General features: G+C 39.8%; 1 protein-coding gene across 1 annotated transcript in view; it reads right to left on the bottom strand.

Moving 5' to 3' along the window:
- LOC109913979 (limb region 1 protein homolog) overlaps positions 1-18,112 on the bottom strand; it is a 69,101-nt gene extending 50,989 nt beyond the window's left edge. Inside the window, exons 1-5 of the mRNA XM_048606064.1 lie at positions 18,038-18,112; positions 15,912-15,963; positions 14,512-14,598; positions 12,046-12,122; positions 7,554-7,631 (exon numbers count right to left, since the gene is read on the bottom strand). Of these exons, the coding sequence (XP_048462021.1) occupies positions 7,554-7,631; positions 12,046-12,122; positions 14,512-14,598; positions 15,912-15,963; positions 18,038-18,112 (369 nt within the window). The remainder of the gene's footprint in view (positions 1-7,553; positions 7,632-12,045; positions 12,123-14,511; positions 14,599-15,911; positions 15,964-18,037) is intronic.
- Positions 18,113-18,592: the final 480 nt, after the last annotated feature.

Raw genomic sequence — 18,592 nt, 5'->3', positions numbered from 1 at the left:
TCTAGCATCTGTACTTCAATAAGATCAATGCTCAGGTATTTCAAGACCTCCCTGAATATTGTACTTTATGTATCCACTCTTTTTTCACTAATACTTTTTATAAATCATGAACCTCACTGCCTATATGATAGATGGGAATCACAATTTCCACACAGAGGTAATTAGTACATCACAGAAGGTAGGAAGGAAAGATGGTGATATAGTGGGAATGTTATTAGACGAGTCATCCAGACCCAATCTGATGCTATAGGGACATGCCAGCTACTGGAATGTAAATTTTCAATTAAGAAATCTGGAACTGCAAACTTAGTTTCAGTAACGGTGACCATGAAACGAGCATACACAACAATCTGGTTTACTAACGTCCTTTAGGGAAGGAAATCTGCTGTTCTTACCAGGTCTGCTCTATGTGTGACTCCATAGCCAAAGCAATGTGGTTAACTCTTGTGAAATGACCAAGCATAAAGTTCAAAGGTAATTAGAGATGAACAACAAATGCTGGCCTTGTCAGAAATACATCCCACAAAAGAATAAAGAAGAAAAAAGCAGAGGCAATTGGCCAGATCTTTCTAAGAGCAACCAAGTTATTCCCAATTTCTGGAACCTTATTCCCATATCTCAGATATAGATATATTCTAATTGGATTTATCCAATTCCCCTTTAAAGGCTACTATGGAATCTGTATCTGTCATCCTATTGGCAGTGTATGTCAAATCCTAACCATTCATGAGGTTACGACTTTTCTTCATCTATTTATGGTTCTTTTACCATTGGCCTGTACTCTCCAGTTACCCATTTATCAGCTACCGGAAACAGTTTCTCTTTCATTACTCTATCTAAATACTTCGAGGTTTTAAACACGTCTAGCAAATCTCTTTTGAATCTTCTCAACCCAAAGAGAACAATCCCAGATGTTCTTAATCTATCCAGGTAACTATAATCCCTGTTTCTTGGAACCATTCTAGGAAATGTCTTCTACACTCATCGCCATAAGTCTTCATGTCCTCGCTAAAGATATGGTGCCCGAAATTGGACACAATACTCCAGCGTAGGCCAAATGTGTTTTATATGGTTCTAGTATAGTAGCAATCAGAGAAGTACCCTGAACTATATTTCCCTTCTTAACCAAGAAACTAACCAATAATGATCTGGCTAACACATACGCAGTGAGCACAAACTAAAGATCAAGCCTGGCAGGTCATTCATCTGCATAACTTAGCTAATTACCTAACTAGCTGACCATAATCAATAATCATATTTCCCTGCCTCAGAATTTCTGGAACGAACTTAAGGAGTAATAATATTTCAACTGCAAAACCTTTAGTTGTTCCTTCCCTAGCTTCATGGGAGAAAAAGACATGCCTTTCAAATTTTTTTTAAACTAATTCCACCTGTTTGTTATCACAAACAAGTTAAAAAGACTTCAAAACATGATTTTTTGACTTGATAAGAGCATTCCTTGACTGGCACTTTGCCATCCTTATCAAACCAACAAATACTACTTTGAATCATAAACTGAACTTTTGTTTCCTGCTGCACTTGATCAATTTTCAATGTATATTGTACCATTCAGTATGTGAATGAGATTTAGTTTAAAAGATAGAACAAGCTGCTTCATGATTTGATGCTCTGCTACAACTGTTTGATCATGTGCACACATTCATGCTTACTGCCTAAATACAGACAGGAAAAAAAGTGAACAAAAATAGAAAAATCTGGTCTGGACAAAAATCAATTTTCTTTGTAAAAAAGTTAAATCATATTAAAATTCAATGAACTGACAGTCTGTGAATTTATATAAAGTATCAGGTGAATATGTAATATGAGACAAGCACAAAAATATGTAATGCTTTAGAGTTTCTTAATCACTTAGCACTAAACATTTTTGAATTGATGTGTGCAGTACATTTTTAATAAGGACATATTTCAAAATATTAAAATGCTACAGAGCAACCTGAAATCCTAAATAATCCCATTACTGTAATGCAATTTCTTCTAATGTTTAATTTTGAAGGCAGTTTTAATTTTTCTTTTCAGAAACAAACAAGTAAACATTTCTGAACATTTTAAATTAAGAAGCTAATATTGTTTCTGCAAGAGTCTAAAGTTAAATGCAATTCATATATCATTTTGCTCAGCTCAAACTTCTAGTTAAGATCACCTAATGAACCACATTTTTGAAGCTTGCAAATAATAGACTGGACATTGACCTTCACTTTCCATTAAATTGTAAACCCAAACAGAGGTTGGTTGGCTCGCCGAGCTGGTTTGTTGTTCCGCAGACATTTCGTTATCGTGCTTGGTAACATCCTCAGTGCAGCCTCTGATGAAGCATCGGTGTGTTTTCCTGCCTGGTTTTTAAACTCTGGGGTCCATTGTGATGGATTGCCTCACTTCCAGGTTTCCTCTGTAGTGAAATGTATATGGGGTCGAGTTCAATGTGTTTATTAATAGCATGCTTCGTGCAGTGCTATGTTTCCAGGAACTCTCGTGCTTGTCTCTGCCTAGCCTGTCCCAGGATCTTGATGTTGTCCCAGTCAAAGTCGTGGTTCTCCTTGTCCATGTGGATTGAGATGAGTGAATATCGGTCGTGTCTTTTTGTAGCCAGTTGGTGTTCTTGTACTCGTTGTTAGTTTCCTTCCTGTTTGTCCGATGTAGTGTTTCTCACAGTCTCTGCAGGGGATCTTGTAGATGACATTGGTCCTGTTCATAGCAGGGAGTGAGTCCTTAGTTCGGGTGAGCACTGGTCGTACATGTACATTCCACTACGGAGGAACCCCAGAAGTGAGGCAATCGCAACGGACCCCAGAGTTTAAAAACCAGGTGGGAAAACACACCGACGCTTCATCAGAGGCTGCACTGAAGATGTTACCAAGCACGGTAACGAAACATCTACGGAACAACAAACCAGCTCGGCGAGCCAACCAACCTCAACACTCACAACCCGAGCTACAGATCTACTCCAAAACCTTAGAAACCCAAACAGAGCAATATATAATTCACTAACATAGATTCAAATGATATAATGGAGAAGTTTTTCTTTACTCTAGATCAATAACCTGAATGGTCTCTGTCAATCTTTGAGTAACAAGAGATCATGATGAATAAGACCAAAATAAGTTGACCTCAGTCTTCAGACCCTACCATTATTATCATAGGATTACAGTTAAATAGCTTTCTAAAATATTCTTTTCTTCTATTACCGAATTTCAATTGATTTTTCCATTATCATTATTCATTAAACATAATCTTTGTTCACTTGATAGACTTGTGGTTAATCCAAAACTAGCGGGTATAGATTTAAAAGGTGAGATGGGAAAGATTTGAAAAGGACCTGAGGGGTTACCTTTTCACGCAGAGGGTGGTGCATGTATGGAACAAGCTGCGAGAAGAAGTGGTGGAGGCAGTACAATTACAATATTTAAAAGGCAACCGGATGGGTATAATAGGAAGGGCTTAAAGGAATATGGGCCAAATGCTGGCAAATGGGACTAGGTCAGATTGGAACGCGTGGTCTGCACTGACGAGTTGGACTGAAGGATCTGTTTCCATGCTGTATGACTGGCTCTAATTTTTAACAAAAGAATTGAATAGAAGTGGTTTAATTGGTGCCATTACCAATGAAATATGGACTTGTGCCTTGAGTACCTTGAACATTGGCCTTCATTTACACTGCTTGAAGATATAATCTTAACCTCTCAAATTAATAATCAACAGCAATGCTGGCTTCATCAACATATTTAAATATGGGCTTACATGTAAACATAAACATGTACACTTCTACGGTAAACACACGCGAAAGCAATTGCTTGTTCAGAATAATGTGGTAAAAATTGTGGTCAAAAACCAAAAAAGCCAACCCATTTGCTTCATTTGCATGCAGCAACCCAGAAGATAACCTGAAGGTTGCTCACAAGTTATTTCACTGAAGATAATGGGTGAGCACAGCTAACCAAAAAATCTGAGAAGTACTGTACATAGGTTGCATACAACAGGTGTGTAAAGAGGGCATCGCACAACAACCTGCATTTTTCAGCAGCAATATCAGTGTTCTGTCAATACGTCTCAAACAGACAACAACCTCTGCAGACTGCACATGTAATTAAATGCAAAAACCCCAAAGTTGCTGTCAGGAATTCTACAGGTGAATACCCTTTGACTGCAATCAAGTAGAAATCACTGAACCAATGAGAAAACTCTACCAGAAGTTACAATTAGGTTTTTTTCTGATGTATTAAGTTCATAATTACTACTGAACAACTTCATGTCCTGAGAAACTAATTTTATATATGTGGAATGGCAAATTTCACCATTAGTTGACCATTAATCAATACGACTTTCTTCCCTACAGTGCAGCAGGTCATTCAACATATTCAAGGCTGACTTGAATAGAATTTTAAGCAACAAGTGGGTCAAGGGCAGAATGCAAAGTGGAGTCAGAGCTGCAATCAGATCAGCCATGATTTTAATCAAATGGCAGAGTAGGTTCAAGGGGCAGAATCCCAAATTTTGCATACATTATAAAAGTGTTTGTTTCTACTATAATCCCATTTGTATATTGCAATTATTTTGTTAGAACTTTACAAACAGTAAATAAAAAGTGAAAAGTTCAGGATATTTTACTTATTGGTTTGCAGTCTGTGGAAATATTCCAATGTGATTCACTACTTACATCACTGTTACTGGAGCCCTGTAGATTTCCCAAGACTTGCTGCCAGAATAAATTTGCTGTTGAAAAGACAGAAATCCACACCAGAGAGATCCTTAAGTGCTCTTTTTCATTACGAGGTCAACTGTTACTTCAATATTGATCACAGATTCAGGGCTGAAATGTGCTTTCCAACAGCCTCTCTCAATGTTCTACGGCAGTAACCTATTCCATAGTCCACGTTACTTCCTCCTTATTCCTGAATAAGTAATACTTAGCTTTTGTCCCTGTTTATTGAAAACTTCACACATTGAACAATTTCCCCAACGTCAATTCTGTCAATTGCTTTCACAAACTTGCAGGCTTCCCTTTTCCAAAAAAAAAACCATGTCCAATTTAACCTTTCCTCAAATAATAAATTCCTAAAAATTAGAATCAATTTCATTGTTGGCAATGTCACATTTTCCATAATTAGGTTATTAGAACTGTGCTCAATATACCCCTGTTGAATATCAAATTGAATGGCTCAAGGGCCATTATTCATGTTTCTATGTATATAGCCTGTTGGGAATGTATGTCTATACGAAAATCAGTGTACAATTTTTCTCTCATAAAAGAACACAGGCTAGATATTTTAGATTTTTTTTGACATCTGCACTTCAGATTGTTTATTAATATTTATTTTAACATAACATCAGGTTTCTTGGAATAAATGTAGAGATGGTAGGAAATTAACAAGAAACTTGTACGGCAAATCACAATTGAAGACTCAGTGATGTTGCAGCAAAATCCAATAATAAGCATGAGCTGCACTCATTGGTAGGCATAAATGCAGTCTCCAGTAGCAGTGTAAAGAGAGATTCTAGGGCCTACTCTCGGATGCATATCTGTACACTGGTAAAGGACTGGGAATATGGGGTGGTGGTTCCAAGGTCATTGGAGAGGGGTTGAAGTCAACAAGGTGGAGGGAATGGAATAGTGGTTTATCGCTGGACTTTTAATCCAGAGACCCAGGTAATGTTCTTGGGACATGGGTTTGAATCTAGTCACGGCAAATGGTGGAATTTGAATTCAATAAATATCTGGAATTAAGAGTCTAATGATGATCATGAATCTATTGCCGATTGTCGGAAAAACCTATCTGGTTCACTAATGTCCTTAAGGGAAGGAAACTACCAACCTTACATGTGACTCCAGACCTACAGCAATGTGGTTGACTCATAACCTCCCTCTGGGTAAATAGGGATGGGCAATAAACACTGGCCCGAGTCAGCAACGCCCTCATCCAGTGAATGAATTTTTAAAAAAGATGGACAAGAACTGCCTTCCTATTTGGATTTTTCTGTATCAGCCTCTATTTTCCTCCTCCCTTCTTCCCATTCCATAACTGCTTCTACAGTCTCAGGGCAGAATACCAGATTAAAGTAAGTTTCTAATGCAATAGACATTTGTACACTATGCAGTCAGCAAGTACAACTGTGTATATCAGTATGTGTGCATTGGGGGCCTTTGAGACAACAGTTCAGAGTTTTAAACATGGTATCTAATCACAGGTGAACAACTATTTCTAAGTACAGAAATCTGGTTGATGTTTTTGGTTAATCTGGATCTATCTAAAATTAATTCAGGTTATTGTGTATTTCGATAAACTTTTCAATTTTTGTTATGACTCTGGAAATAACGGGGTTTGATTTCTAGAGCCTTGCCCCATTAAGGCTTGACACTTCCCAAATCTTTCCACCATCTACAAGGTACAAATGTGATGGAAATATTTCCACTTTCTTGCATTAATGCTGCTTCAATAATATTCAGAAAGTCCAGCATCATCCCGAACAAAGCAACCTGTTAGACTGGCACTCCATCAACCACTTGAAATATTCACCATAGGCTTACCTTGACTGTAATGTGTACCATCTACACGCTTCATTGCAAAAACACAAAGGCTTCTTCAACAGCACTTCAGAAGCCCACAACCTATACTCTAGAAGAACAAGGACAGCAAGAGCATGGAAATACCACATTTGCATGTTCCACTCTAAATCACACATTTTCCTTACCTGCTATGTCAATATCCTTGAAATGCTCTTAACATTGTTGTGGGTGTACCTACATCACCTGGACCATGGTGCTCCAATAAGGTAGCTCACCAGGACATTCACAAGTTTCAGAAGTCGTATAAAAGAAATGTAGGATATAATCTCTTTTAATATGGTTATCTATATAGGTGCTTCTTTGATTTCCTACACTGCAACGGTGCTTCAAATTACAAAGCATTTTAATTCTGAGATTCTGAAAAGCAATATATTCAGTTCTTTCTTCAATTGGCAAAGGATATTACAAATGCACTAGTTTCCTCCCTTCTGGTACACAAGCAAATTAAAATGCGAAATGCTGACAGGCAATTAAAACCATTCCAAAAAGAATTGCTATTCAGTTATAAACTCAATTGATTCAGGAGTTTAAAGAATACTGAACCAGCTTGACATTATGGAGCCACACCACTGGTGATTTGATCACTGACTTTGAAATGAAGCAGAGTGAACTTCAAACTGTCTGAATGTATTGAGAGTCCACCCTGCTGGTTGATATAGGGTTTGCATCATCAAGTTACTGCCTGTAGCCATATAAGCTTGAATACATAAAAATCAGCCTGAACATGATTATCTGTATCAGTGAATCACATAATGAATAAGTTTCACAAAAACTAATCCTCCAGCTACTCTCATCTCACACTTGCATACTATGTTGATAACACATTAGTTGAAAGATTAATCAACAGTATAGAATGATTGAAAACAGTAGAAGACAAAACAAAAGTTGTAGTTAAGAAACAAAGTTACATAATTTCCAACTTCATGAATATCAAGAGAACAATCACTGAAGCAGAAGTGCAGTTGGTTAATACCTGTGATCCTTTTGGCATTGCAGTTTCATCAACCAACAGAGCCAGTATATTGAAAGCAACCAAAAGGACAGAGATTGTCTGTAAGACATAATTTGATCATTAGAAAGGCTGTGCCAAACATTGTTACTAATAGATTTCATCACATATACAATATTTACTGCATATTAATAATGTTTACATTGGAAATTAAATTATACATATTTGCAAAATAAAATATTATGAAGTTTGAATTATGTATTCAAGCTTTTCCTAAATAAGAGCCAATGTATATTATAGCGTATTTTATATCTTTATTATAATGAAATGTTAAATAGCTTTTGTTTCTTATAGAAACAAAATTATGGCTGTTAAACTGAGCTGTAAAATATTTCGTAATACTATCTTTTCAGCATGCAATCATCCTGATAAAACAATTTATGAAAACAGGTTTGTTTTACTATTGATGTTTCCCTCCTCTTCCAACATTGAACCTTGCCATATCATAAGAATAGATGACTTTATTCAATCACAGGATGAGGGTATCACTGGCTAGGCAGCATTTATTGCTCATCCCTAATTGCCCAAAGAGCAGTTAAGATTCAACCACATTGCCATGGGACTGAATCACATATAGGCCAGACCAGGTAAGGATGGCAGTTTCCTTCCCTAAAGGACATTAGTGAACCAGATGGGCTTTTCTGACAATCGACAATGGATTCACGGTCATCATTAGATTCTTAATTCCAGATATTTATTGAATTCAAATTCGAACGGGATTCAAACCCGGGTCCCCAGAACATTATCTGGGTCTCTGGATTAACAGTCCAGTGATAATACCACTAGGTCACTGCCCACCCTTGCAAATCTTTTTAAATTAATTAAAGCCATGCTTATACAGATTATAACTCAGAGGATAGAAGTACAGGCCCTTGTTAAGCTTATGCTAATAAATTATAATGATAGTGTCATAACCCTATCCATTCTTTCTAACTTCTTCTCCTATTACTAACTTTTAACATTCAATTTTAGAAAAAAGATTTCTGTGAGGAAAGGCTAGGATTCTATGTGAGGTTCATGATTCAGTCAGCCCACCTCTTTCTCCACTGCGTTCCTCCACACTCCCCCCAAACACATTCTCACTCACACACACATGAACAAGGGCAGGGATCAAAAAGCCTGTGTCAAGTCTGCTGGAGGTGTGGTCATGAGACTGAGATACTCACGTCAGCCAGTGGGGTAAAGTACTCACTTCAAGTGTTCAAGTGTTAACATGCCATTAAAGTCACAAGTGAAGGCCTACCCTCTAGTCAGTGCCATGTTTCAAGTAAAACAACTCACTCAGGGCGAGAAGTCAATTAGTGAGTGAGCAAGACAGACAAAAGAAAATAGGTCAGCCAAAGGACTCTTTCTCGCACTTAACGCCAGAATTCAATCATGGTCAAAATGAATCAGAACCACAGGATCTCAAACAACCTGCAAAACTAAATCTTGAGATCAGCTATGTAACAAACATCACCAATGCTACTGATTACCTCCACTGCAATGGCTGCAACATTCTATTTCGAAACTTCATAAACGATTCACAGACTGGTTGGAGATAGCAAGAACTGCAGATGCTGGAATTAGTCAATACAGTGCGGAGCTGGAGGAACAGGAGAGTCAACACTTTGAGTCAGGACCCTTCATCAGGACTGGGGAGGGGGAAGGGCGCTGGGAAATAAATAGAGGCAGGAAGGGTAGGGATGGGGGAAGGTAGGTGGGATGGCGATTGGTGGATGCAGTCAGAGTAGTGGGAATTGGTCAGTGGGAAGGGTGGGCAGATAGATAGGGATGATGATGGAAGGTTGTGTCAGGTCAAGGAGACAGGGATGAGAGGGATGGTTGGACATGGGATGAGGTTGAGATCAAGGTTGGGGAGACTTTGAAACTGGTGAATTCTACGTTCAGGCCATCGGGCTGTCAGCTCCCGAGGTGGAATACGAAGGGTTGTTCCTCCAGTTTGCACGTGGCATCATTGTAGCACTGGACAATCATGCCACCAAGGGAGTGGGAGAGGGAGTTAAAATGGTTAGCCACCAGAAGGTGTCGTTGTTTGTAGCGCACAGAGTGCAGGTGTTCTGCGAATGGTCACAGAGTCTGCGCTTAGTCTCACCAGTGCAGAGGAGGCCACATCGGGAGCAATGGAGACAGTAGACCAGGTTGGAGGATGTACAGGTGAACCCCTGTCGGATATGGAAAGTTTGCTTTGGGCCTTGAAAGTAGGCGAGGGAGGAGGGGTAGGTGCAGGTGTAGCACCTCTGCAGTTGCTCGGAAAGGTGCCAGGTGTAGTCGGGTTGGTGGGGAGTGTAGAGCAGATGAGGGAGTCACGGACCCATACTGGTGCCCATAGCCACCCCTTTAGTTTGTAGGAAGTGGGACTTCATCCTCTGCCACTTCCGCCACCTACAATCCGACCCCATCGACAAAGAGATATTTCCCTTCCCACCCCTATCTGCCTTTTGTAAGGGCCGCTCACTCGGTGACTCCCTCATCCGCTCCACACTCCCCACCTACCCCACCACAGTCGGTTCCTTTCCCTGCAAGTGCAGGAGGTGCTACACCTGCCCCTACATCTCCCTTCTCACCTCCACCCAAGGTCCAAGACAAACTTTCCCAATCCGACAGGGGCTCACCTGTACATATTCCAATTTGGTCTATGTAGAGGCTGCCACACCGGGAGCAGCGGATACATCGGTGAGACCAAGCGCAGACTCAATGACCATTTCATAGAGCATCTGCACTCTATATGCTATGAACAACAACACTTTCTGGTTGCTAACCATTTTAACTCCCACTCCCTTGGTGGCATCTCTGTCCTGGGCCTCTTCCTGTGCCACAATGACACCACCCACAAACTGGAGGAGCAGCACCTCATATTCCACCTTGGGAGCTTACAGCCCAATGGCCTGAACATAGAATTCACCAGTTTTGAAATCTCCCCAACCCCGGCCTCATCCCATGTCCCACCGTCTCTCTCATCTCCGCTTCCTTGACCTGACACAACCAGTCTGTCTTCTTACCCACCTCTCCGCCCCACCCTTCCCACTGACAAATCCCTATTACCCTTACATACATCCACCTATCGTCTATCCACCTACCTTCCCCCAGCCCACCCCCCTTCCTCTATTTATTTCCCAGCTCCCTTCTCTCTCCCCAGTCCTGATGAAGGGTCCCAAGCCAAAACATCGACTCTCTTGCTCCTCTGATGCTGTTTGACCCGCTGTGTTCCTCCAGCTCTACACTGTATTGTCACAGACTGATTCCTATATCTTTTGCTCCAAAATATTTTATCTTTTTTGAACCTTTCCCCTATTTCTCATTTGTGTAAATGCATGTTTGTGATTTTAATTGCTCTGAGGTATAATATGGAAAAAGTTGGGTGTCCAACGAGATTTGGTGGTTCAGGGTGCATAACTCTTGAAATATCACAAACAAGTGCAGAAAATAGTTAAGAAGGCTAATAGAATGCTGGCTTTCATATTTAAAGGGCTGGAGTATCGGGATGCAGGCATTATGCTGCAGTTATACAAAACACTAGCTCGACCTCACTTAAGAGTACTGTCAGCAGATGTGGACACCACGTTAGGATGGATGCTTTGGCTCTGGAGGGGTTCAGAGCAGGTTTACAAAGATGATACTTGGACTTCAGTAGTTATGAGGCGAGATTGTACAGATCAGGTACAATCAGGTTAGATTCTCCAGAATTTAGAAGGTTAAGTGGTGATTTAATTGAGGTCTTCAGGATATTGACAAGGAAAGGCAGGGTAAATAAAGATAAACTATTTCTACAGGTTGAAGACTCTAGAACATGGTATACTAAGAATTAGGGCCAGACCATTCAGGAGGAATGTTAGAAGAAGCAAAGAGTAGTGGAGGTTTGAAACACTCTTCTTCAAATGGTGGTCAATGCTAATTCAATTGTTAGATGCAACTCTGAGCTATGCAATTTTTTTGTTTATTGAGCATGCGTATCAAGGGATATGTGCTTAAGACAGGCATATGGAGTTAGGCCACAGATCAGCTATGAACTTACCAAATGGCAAGTGGGCTTGAAAGGCTGTTCATAAAATCACTCTTTGTTAACTCAAGAAAGCCTGGTCGAGTTGACTATTTTTAAAACTCAAGTTCATTTGGGTCTGGAAGAAAGGTATCCACAAGGAGAGATATCGCTTTTAAATTAACTTTGTTGTAACTAACCAAGGGATTGAAGGACTAAAGAAGGGGAGCCCGTTCACCCCTCTTCACCTAGGAGCTTATCAATCTGTAGATTCCATTTGGATCTGTAACAATTTAGCAGAACACCCTTGATACCAGAGTCTGGGCATAATAACATCAAGTAAAAATGGTCATTCTTCAATTACTTTGAAATTAATGTAATTAGAAGTGTGAAAGTCATACTATCGAAATTCAATAACAACTGGGAATAAACAGACACTTCAATTATCTGCACTAATTTTTAGCAAAAGCAGCTCACCGTTCCTGACAGTAGTATCAGCATGACAACAGGATAAACCAGATTCCGCTCCCATGCAGAAGCTTTCTTGCGTCGTTCTTATGGAAAGAAAACACAAAAATAATTAAGAACTTCTGTTAATGCTAGACTGTTCAAAGTTTTAAACTGAATTCGGGCAAATAAACTAGTAAAAACTGCAACTGAACAGTGTTATTTCTAAAGTTTAATATGAAACAGTGCGCAAGATACTGGGGCAGCAGACAAATTCACACTGAAATCCCTAAAATGCCTGTGAAAATTCAATCCCACATGCAACCAATTAAAGAACATGTCCCATAATTAAAATAGAGGGAAATGTTGAAGAGCTAATCCTCCAAACAGAGGCTGGTTCTCTCCCATACTAAGTTTGTCAGCAGCAAAGACAAATATGAGAGATAAACAATCTGCGATCAGAGAAAAGGCTAGTTAGAAGTCCTATGGTGACAAAGAGGGCATAACTGGGGGATCTGCCTTTGGCAAATGGAGCTGAGACACTTGTTGGTCTGGGGATTGGAGAGGAGGAGGATGATGACACAAGAGGGATGCAGGGAGGAGGAAGACACTGCAAAAGGAGTCGAGGGAAGAAAATGAAACCAAAAGAGGGATGGAGGGGAAGAAGGTGGCTGCCAGAGGGCTTGGGGAAGAGGGCGGCAGCAAGAAAAATTGGGTGGAGGAGGAGTCTGCCAAATAGTTGGCCAAAGAAGAGGGTTGTGCCAGAGTAGTGTGCCTGGAAGATACAAGGAGGAGTGGGAGGTGGCCGCAGGCTTGTGGCGGGAGAGGGAGGTTACAAGAGTGGTGAGGATAGGAATGGGAAGACGGAGACTAAAGTGGTGCGGTGATGGAAAAGGGAGGCTACAATGGGATGAAGAGGGGAGATAAAAAGGTGTAGGGAGGTGGTAGCAGCGAACAGGCAAAGTGGTGCAAAGTGTGCAAAGAAAGAATGGCTATAAACCGGTCAAAAAATAAATATTTAGTGAATTGAGGGTGAAGAAAATGTGAAATCATCAAGTAATAAATTCCTTGCAAGTGATTGTGGAAATTTTATTTTAAAGCTACCCAAATTCAATAGCTATTATATGGGGAAAAATGTCGTTGCTATTGTGATGAATTCACTATGTATCAATTTTCAATTTAAATCTCAATATTGAGATCCGAGGTTCAGAATAAGGGCAGAAACTGTTGGGGTAAGATGTTCCAGCTCTGTGTATATGCATTGGAAATGAATTTACTGTGACAAGACCTGTCCACACAAGGTACGTTTGTAGTATTGCTTTTGTGTGTTCAGAAGTATACATGAGGTCACTTCTGCTAATTTATGTCTGCTGTCACATGCCAATTTAAATGCTTCAATATCTGGGAAATTAAAGCTTTCCTTTGGTATTGTATCTGTATTGTTAATGGAGGACTGATAAATATTGAGGATATTGACAAATTCTTTTAATTCCGCTTCTGCCCCAAAAATCAAAGTAGCCCCTGAAAAAATCTCAAGCAGACTCCTCAGGAAAGAAAAAATATTTTGATTCCTGTTACAGAATGTAGAAATTCCACTGATTTACTACTTCATACATTGGAATGGAGAGCTCTTTATCAATTTATTTAAGGCTCCCAGGTGCCCCTTAACAAACTGTTATGTAAGGGGGAAAAACCAAATCCATATAAGAGTACAAATGGATAAGCTTCATCCCAGTTACCAAAACATGTAATTCCCAAGGAAGGTGTAGCATCTGAGCAATTTCCAAATTACTTTCATCAAGCCCTCCAGTGGTAAAACTGCAAATTACCCAGAAATATTCAACTGGCTGTTTAAAAGTTGAATTCATATTACACAACATTTTAAACAAACAGCTCACATCATCTCTTGCATTAATACGTGTAGGAAAATTACAGTTTAAATGTTTAGACAGCATGTGTTTGAGGCAAATTTTAAACGACACTTGATTCCTAGTCTGTGTTATACATGGCCTGTGAGTGCAGTGTAAATCAGCAGGATTCACATGCCTAACAGATTTGCTTGTTGTTCAGAAAAAACATCTATAATCATTTAAAACATGGCCCTGATATTGATGCTTGTCTTCTGTAATCCATTTTCATTGCTAAGCAACTACTATTTTACTGCATAACATGGCAACAGAAGAAAAAGCAATAATAATTTTGTCATGGAATTCTGCAGAACCTCAGTATCTGTGGAATTTGCAGGTATCCCCTCACGACCCAACTCAACACCCCTGCGCTTGTTTAACAATATTTTCTCCTCAATTTTTCTGAATTTGTTTCCATTTTTGAAGACACAAAAGCTAGAAGTAGCAATTGTTTGTTCTTCATGACTGCTGATTTCTGCAGCTTTTTGTTACTTCAGATTTCCAGCTTTTGCAATTTTCTTTTTACTCAACTGCTGTTTAAACGTAGAACTGTTCTTTTCACTTGAGAAAAATGAACGCAAAAAAATACCAAGTTTTGATCTCTTGCTTCTTACACCATCCAATTCTTGCTCAAGTTCATCAGAATCATATTTCAAATAGGATGTCATATAAGCACCTAAGGGAAGAGAAGAGAGTATTTTTTTTGCTGCTGCACTTTTTCTCTATTTTTTAACATATGATCACGTTTAATTATCCAATCCTTGATTCCTATTAACAATGGAAAGATAACTACAGCAATGCTCAGTTACCACCTGCACACTCCTCCAACAATTCAGGCTTAACTGAAAAAATGACAGATGCAACCGGTCAATCTCATGTTCATGTATTTTAGTTTTCAGAAAGTTGTTCAATAGATGATAAATATGCCACATAACATTAAATACAACTGCTACAAAATTGACAATTCCCTTTCTAAATCGATTTATGGTAGCTGGATGTTAGTTCAATTTGATCTTTTTTTATACTATATTCATTGTAATAACTCAAAGTCAAGGAAGCCATGTTGACACTAAGAAATGGCTGTATTTGTCAAAGCATTGTATTTAGTATCCAGACATGAAGCAGACGATTGCGAAAGTAACAAGTCATTACTGGGTTATACTCCGTGAACATATCAGCAAAACTGGATTTTCATTTAAAAATTAATGTATAATCATTGTATGAGTTTAAGATTTTCTCTCTCATGGGAAACGCCCTTTCATCTGGAATTACACAGGTAAAGGAAACGTTCTCAATCCCTGATAAGGTCCATGATACAATCAAAATCACATTAATGAACATTGAGAAATAGCTCCATTGTATACCTGTATGTGATACTGAAGCAAGATGGTTTCAAGAGAGAAGATACAATCAAAGCCAACAAAAGAAAGGTTGTTAAAGAGATAGTAGGAATTGCTGATGCTGGAGAATCTGAGATAACAAGGTGTACAGCTGGATGACCACAGCAGGCCAAGCAGCAGAGGAGCAGGAAAAGAAAGGTACCTGGTTTTCTGTACTGAAAACAAAAAAATGCTGGATATCACAGAAGGTCAGGCAGCATCTGCGGAGAGACAACAAGCTGCAGTTTTCAGTACAGATTCCAGTATCTGCAGTAATTTGCTCCTCCATTTTATTTAATTGACTGCCGTGTGTCTTCAAGGAATGCCAAACCTGAAGAAGTTTTGCTCTTCCTTCCGACAGGAATTCAGGTTTTCTCTTTCACCATGTAAATGCCGCCCCCTCCACACTTCATGTCAGTTCTAATGAAGAGTCATTTATACTCGAAACCTTAGCTTGCTCTTTCTCCACATATGCTCCTGACCTGCTGCTATTTCCAGCATTGTTTTTTTGTTTTCAGTATTAAACTATTATAGCCTGTGATCATCATGGAGCATTTGTAAAGAGGACTTCTATAAGCTTTCATTGCTCGCCAGACGTTAGATTACAAACTCTGGATGAATCTCCGCAAGTGGGCTCGCAACCAGACCTGAGAGGGTGGATCCTGTAAAGTACAATTCAATGGAATGGTAATGGATAATGAATAAGGCTGTAGAAGTCATTGTCCTAACTTCAGATTTTTTCCTAAAAAAAAGCTTTCATAAGTTTACAATCCAATCAGTTTTAGATTAATTGGTTAGGTCTCACCTTAGACTTAAGTAGACCTCAACCCCTGTCAAATTACTCATAATTGGACTAGTTATCTGAACTATCAAATAGTTTGAATTCTCTGCCCTAATGACAATTATGGCATCATCCAAGTAAAATATATATTATCTAATAACACTATAGGCTTTTCCATTTGATTATCTCAAAACCAACAAGTTAACTATATATTGTAGACATCTTGGAGGCATGTAAGTTGCATGCATAAGCTGATCTTTTCTCAATAAATTTGACTAATATGGATAACGTTCGTGAAGCCCTCCAAAATATTGTGCTCAAACTCCCTAGAATAGGTCCAAACACTTGTACCCTCTTTTAGGGCTATTTCATAATGCAAACAGAAAGCTTTTAACTGGTCATATACACCAATAACACGCAATCTTAGAGAAGTCGTAAATGGTGCTGAACATTGTGCAATCATTGGTGAACATCCCCACTTCTGATAGTACGATGGAGAGAAAGTCATTGATGAAGCAACTGAATATGATTAGGCCTATGACACTAGCCCTCATGTGGCACAGTGGTAGTGTCCCTATGCTTGGACCGAGGGGCCCAGCTTCAATCCCACCTGCTCCAGATGTATAGTAACATCTCTGAACAGGTTGATTAGAAAAATAAGTCTAATTTAAAAAAAACCCAACCCCAAAAGAGCCCTCTTGTGACACAATGGTAGTGTCTCTACCCCCGGACCAAGGCACCTGGGTTCAAGTCCCACTGCTTCAAAGGTGTGATGACATCTCTGAACATTACGCTTAGAAAAACAGACTTAAAAAAGTGGACAGCAATAAGGTTACTTACTTGATTCTTAATGGGGCTCCTGTAGATCAGTGGTAATGTCCTTACCCCTGGGCCAGGAGACCTGGATTCAAGTCCCACCTGCTCCAGCAGTATACAATACCATCTCTGAACAGGTTGATTATTTTTTATCTAACCTATTTTTCTAAAGTATTAAAAATTTACCCAAGAAACATGGAGGGCTCTTATGGCACATTGGTAGTGTCCCTACCACTGGACCAGGAGACCCAGCTTGAAGTCCCACCTGTTCCAAATGTACAGTAACATCTCTGAACAGGTTGATTAGAAAATAGGCTAAATAATTTTATTCTCTTAAATATAACCCAAGAAACATGCCGAGATGGCGTGGAGTTCAGATGACCGACCTATACCAACTTTCAGTAAGATGGCACTGGAATACGTCTTCCCAGCCCAGGGCATATCTGTTCCATCAGCTTTTCTTTTTCTTTTCTTTTACTTCTCTCTTTTCTCAAATTTTTTTTCTTTTTCTCCTCTCTTGTTGAAGAGATGACTCGCGATGACACCTAGTGAGACCAGCGCAGACTTGGGGCAGCGGCGTCAGTGGCAAGTTTGGGTTCTTAACAGTGTCTCCGTCCAGCATAGATTCACAGAGGCAGCAGAGGCAGGTTTGGGCCCAATGCGAGACCCGACGGCATCAGCAGCAGCTGCATCGGCAAGGTGGGCCTGGAGCGGACTCATAGCAGCGGCGGAGTGGAGTTTGAGCCGGTGCAATACCTGGTGGCATCACTGGCATTGGTGAGGTCCAGCGAGGAGTCAGTGCCGTGGATGTCAGTGGAGGCTAGGTGGCACCGAAGATTGGTAACTTTTACTCCAGCTGCTGTATATTTCAAAAAGGACTTCTCTCATTCTTCTAATCTCCACTGAGTACAGGCCTAACCTGATCAACTTTGTCTAATCAGAAAATCCCTTCATATCAGGGAACAACCAACTGAATTTTCTTGCAACTGCTTCTGATGTACATCTTTTCTTAGATGAGAGGACCAAAACTATTCACAGTACTCCAGCTGTGATCTGATGAATGCCTTTGCATAGCTTTTTGCAAGACTTCCTTAGTTTTAAACACTATTCTCTGAAATAAAAGCCAACTTTCCACTTACCTTCCCTTTCGTTTGCTGAACTTTCCGTGAATCAAGCACAAGGCCTCCAAATCCCTCTGTGCAGCAACTTTCCATTGTCTTTCTCCATTCTATCCTTCTTGTCAAAGTGTATAACTTGACATTTTCCCATAAATTTGCAGACAATACAAAGATAGGTAGAGAGATGGGTAGTATTGAGGAGGCAGGGAAGCTACAGGAGGATTTGGACAGGTTAGGACAGTGGGCAAAGAAGTGGCAGATGGAGTACAACATGGGTAAGTGTGAGGTCATGCACTTTGGTAAGAAGAATAAAAGCATGGACTATTTTCTAAATGGGGAAAAAAAAATTGAGAAATCTGAAGTGCAAAGAGACGTGGGAGTTCTAGTCCAGGATTCTCTCAAGGTGAACTTGTAGGTTGAGTCAGTAGGAAGGCAAATACAATGTTGGCATTTATTTTGCAAGGATTTGAATATAAAAGCAGGGATGTACTTCTGAGACTCTAAGGCTCTGGTCAGGCCACATTTGGAGTATTGTGTGCAGTTTTGGGCCCCATATCTCAAGAAGGATGCACTGGC

Source organism: Rhincodon typus, chromosome 2 (assembly GCF_021869965.1).
Source record: "Rhincodon typus isolate 14 chromosome 2, sRhiTyp1.1, whole genome shotgun sequence".
Lineage (NCBI taxonomy): Eukaryota > Metazoa > Chordata > Chondrichthyes > Orectolobiformes > Rhincodontidae > Rhincodon > Rhincodon typus.
Note: the sequence above shows the minus strand (reverse complement) of the source record. Positions and strands in the feature narration are given on the sequence as shown.